The following is a 3,084-nucleotide window of genomic DNA, read 5'->3' on the forward strand; positions in this document are numbered from 1 at the left end:
CCTCGTTTGTTTATATAAACAAGACTAATAAAGCATGACATATTTATTTCATTAAATTTATTTTCAGGGGAAATTCAAAAAAAATTATATATTTCGGATACTATCCGAATTACCCGAATCCGACCCACTACCTGAGTTACCCAAACCCGATCCACTACCCGAATTACCCAAACCCGAATTATCCGAATTTAATTTGGGTCGGGTAACGGGTATTTTTTTTAACATGAAAAACCCGAATTACCCGACCCGAATTACCCGAAACCCGAAAAAATTACCCGATCAACACCCCTAGTACTTTCGAACCCTTGCTTCAAAATATACTTATTTTCAGAAAAAAAGAAAATATAAAAGGTGGTGCTGGGTGCGAGGGAAATTGATTAACGGAAATCGAATCGTCAGTTATGGAACTCAAGTCAAACAACCAAAACATTTGATTTTCGAAGCCTTGGCCCTCAATTGCAGTCTTCCAAACAGACCAAACCAAACGTTCATAAAATTTTGTTATAAACTCTTGAATTAGAAAATTTATGATTTTTGTTTGTTGTAGTTATAGTTGCATGATACTAAGATTCTTAATTTCTTCCTTCTTCAGTTTTTCAAGTTGGGTGATTGATTTATTGTTTTTTGTTCATTTGTGTAACTGTAATGAATTTAGTAAACATATTCTGGATGATAAGGTTATCCATGAAAAAGAAAAGGAAAGAGTTTAAACAAATAAAAAGACATAAATGAATGCAATGGCTTATTTATATTGCACATAGAGCATAAGAGTGATTGCAAATGTGTAAGAAAATTGATGAATGCGAACAGAGTTCAAAGAACCTAAAGGGGGATGGTAGTTTGAGTGAGCATGATACTAAACTTATTAAAACATCGAGTTCTTAATAATACTAGTAGTGAATTTGCATCTAACAAGTGAAACAGGTGAACTACAAAAAAGGAACCAAAAGAGAGAAAAATAAAACCGACCAGGTGCTTAATTAACACTAGTAACTAGCATTTATTTAAATTTAAAACTAAAATTAAGATATCTCTGAAGCAAGTGAGCAGTAATCAATCAACAAAAGTATCAACACACCCACATAAGTATCAACACACCCTCTCCTAATAAGTTCAAGTATCATTCTAAAAACCAATAGAGTAAATTACACGAATGGTCCTTATGGTTTAGGGTAATTTGCACGTTTGGTCCCTAACTTATTTTTTTAACTCGGAAGGTCCCTACTGTTTGTTTTTGTTACACGCTTGGTCCCTGTCTTACCTACCACATCATTTTTCTCTATTTAAATAATAGTCTTTTTAGGTAAGACAAGGACCAAACGCGTAACAAAAACAAATAGTAGAGACCAAGCGTGTAACAAAAAGAAACAGTAGGAACCTTCCAAGTTAAAAAAATAAGTTAGGGACCAAGCGTGCAAATTACCCCAAACCATAGGGACCATTCGTGTAATTTACTCAAACCAATACAAACATCTTGAGCATTTCATTCAGATATATAAAAAGTTGTGAAGCAACTAAACTAGAAACCGAAAACACCATACGCACTTGCTTTATTCTTCTTGCATAATACCCATGAAATCCAACAGTAGTGAAAGTTAACATGAACCCAGTGGATCATTCAAAACCCAAACCCATGTTGGTTCCAGTACTGATCTTCGTCTGCTCCCATTGTTGTTCCTGTTCCTGAGTTCCAAACTTCTCTTTCAGCTCCATAGTTGATGTATCCACTACCATCGACATAACCACTGTAATTCCCTTGGTTGTAGCTACTACCAACATCCTCGTTGATAGTAGAGAATTCAACACCTCTGCCAGTTACCGGATTATGGAGTGAGTTCATGATATCATGAAATCCACTGTTTTCTGCAATCCCGAAGTGCTGGCTGTCAAAGAGAGAATTGTGCTCTTGTGGGATGATAAATCCACCATAGCTAGAGGAAGACATTGCATATGGTTGCACCATGTTAGAAGCATTACTGTTTCCAGAAGTTGAGCCATACAGATCCATGTTTGCAACAAGATTAGGTGTGCCAATAGGAAGCATGCTAAACCCTTGAAATTCACTGGAGGAAGTCCCTGCAAAGCCTTGTACCATATTAGAAGTGATGCTGGTTCTAGAACTCTACCAAGTATACTCAAAAGTTGAGTGTTCCAAAAGTAGCGTTAGCTAGTCGCATATGATGTCAGATTAAGAAAAATTGAGTTATTAAGTATCATACCTGGACCTGAATATAAGTTCGATCCTTCCACACTTCCATATTGGCTAACATCTCCCATAAAGCTGGTATTCTCAGGGTTCACATTGCTATATTCGATATTCATTAGATTTGTGTAATACCCCATCCCAGTTTTTTCCTGAAATTCATGTTGGTTTTGTGGAGTTGATGAAAGAGAAGAGATATTATAAGGAATCCTTGCCAAGTTTAATCCCCATGATGGGTCATTCGTAAGGCTCTCATGCTCAGTTATTAAAGGAGACAACCCAGACTGGCTGGTCTGGTTCTGGATGGAGGAAATCTGAGGACCTAGATGTGGTGTAGTGAATCCTATGTGACTGTTGAACGTTTGTAGATGTGACATAGTTGAGTCTATTAGGTTGTTGATGTTGTTGTTGCTTCCCATGGCAGAAATTGGTAAATATGACGTAGTTGACCCAATAAGGCTATTGTTGTTGATATTGGTAGTGCTTCCTATCGAGTTGTCTCCTATGTAGGATGATGGTAGATATGATGTAGTTGAGCTGATAGAATTGGTGGTGTTGTTATTTCCAATAATTGATGCATCCTCAAGCACTTGTGCATCACAATAATCCCGGTGATGATGGAATCTGTAAGAACTACAAAGTATAATTTAATTAGATATTGACAAACAAGAAACTATACTGGTAAATTCAAATATATGGATGTAGAAAAAGATTGCAACACCAAAGGAATGGCGACACCTAACAAAACATGAACTCGGATATCCTTATTGGGTCTTGAGCATGGAAGTGCGATATATATAATAAGGAATTTGCTTTTATATCAATGGCATGAGACACTTGTAAACTTCTAGACTAAATCAATATATGACTAACGATGTTTA

The 3,084-nt window shown here is 36.3% G+C and overlaps 1 protein-coding gene across 3 annotated transcripts; it reads right to left on the minus strand.

The window, feature by feature from the left end:
• Positions 1-1,102: 1,102 nt before the first annotated feature.
• On the minus strand, positions 1,103-3,084 carry LOC145103933 (uncharacterized). 3 transcript variants are annotated; one of them, XM_079041204.1, is made up of 3 exons: positions 2,942-3,084; positions 2,220-2,836; positions 1,103-2,085 (listed from the first exon to the last, which is right to left on the minus strand). In XM_079041204.1, the coding sequence occupies exons 2-3, from the start codon at positions 2,620-2,622 to the stop codon at positions 1,619-1,621; spliced, it is 870 nt and encodes a 289-aa protein (XP_078897330.1). In that variant the 5' UTR covers positions 2,623-2,836; positions 2,942-3,084; the 3' UTR covers positions 1,103-1,618. The 3 variants fall into 3 exon arrangements, with proteins under 3 accessions (XP_078897330.1, XP_078897329.1, XP_078897331.1); XM_079041203.1 differs by having other exon boundaries at positions 2,925-3,084; XM_079041205.1 differs by having other exon boundaries at positions 1,103-2,076; positions 2,220-3,081.

Source organism: Lactuca virosa, chromosome 4 (genome assembly GCF_052849685.1).
Source record: "Lactuca virosa cultivar CGN04683 chromosome 4, Lactuca_virosa_CGN04683_v6, whole genome shotgun sequence".
Taxonomy (NCBI): Eukaryota; Viridiplantae; Streptophyta; class Magnoliopsida; order Asterales; family Asteraceae; genus Lactuca; species Lactuca virosa.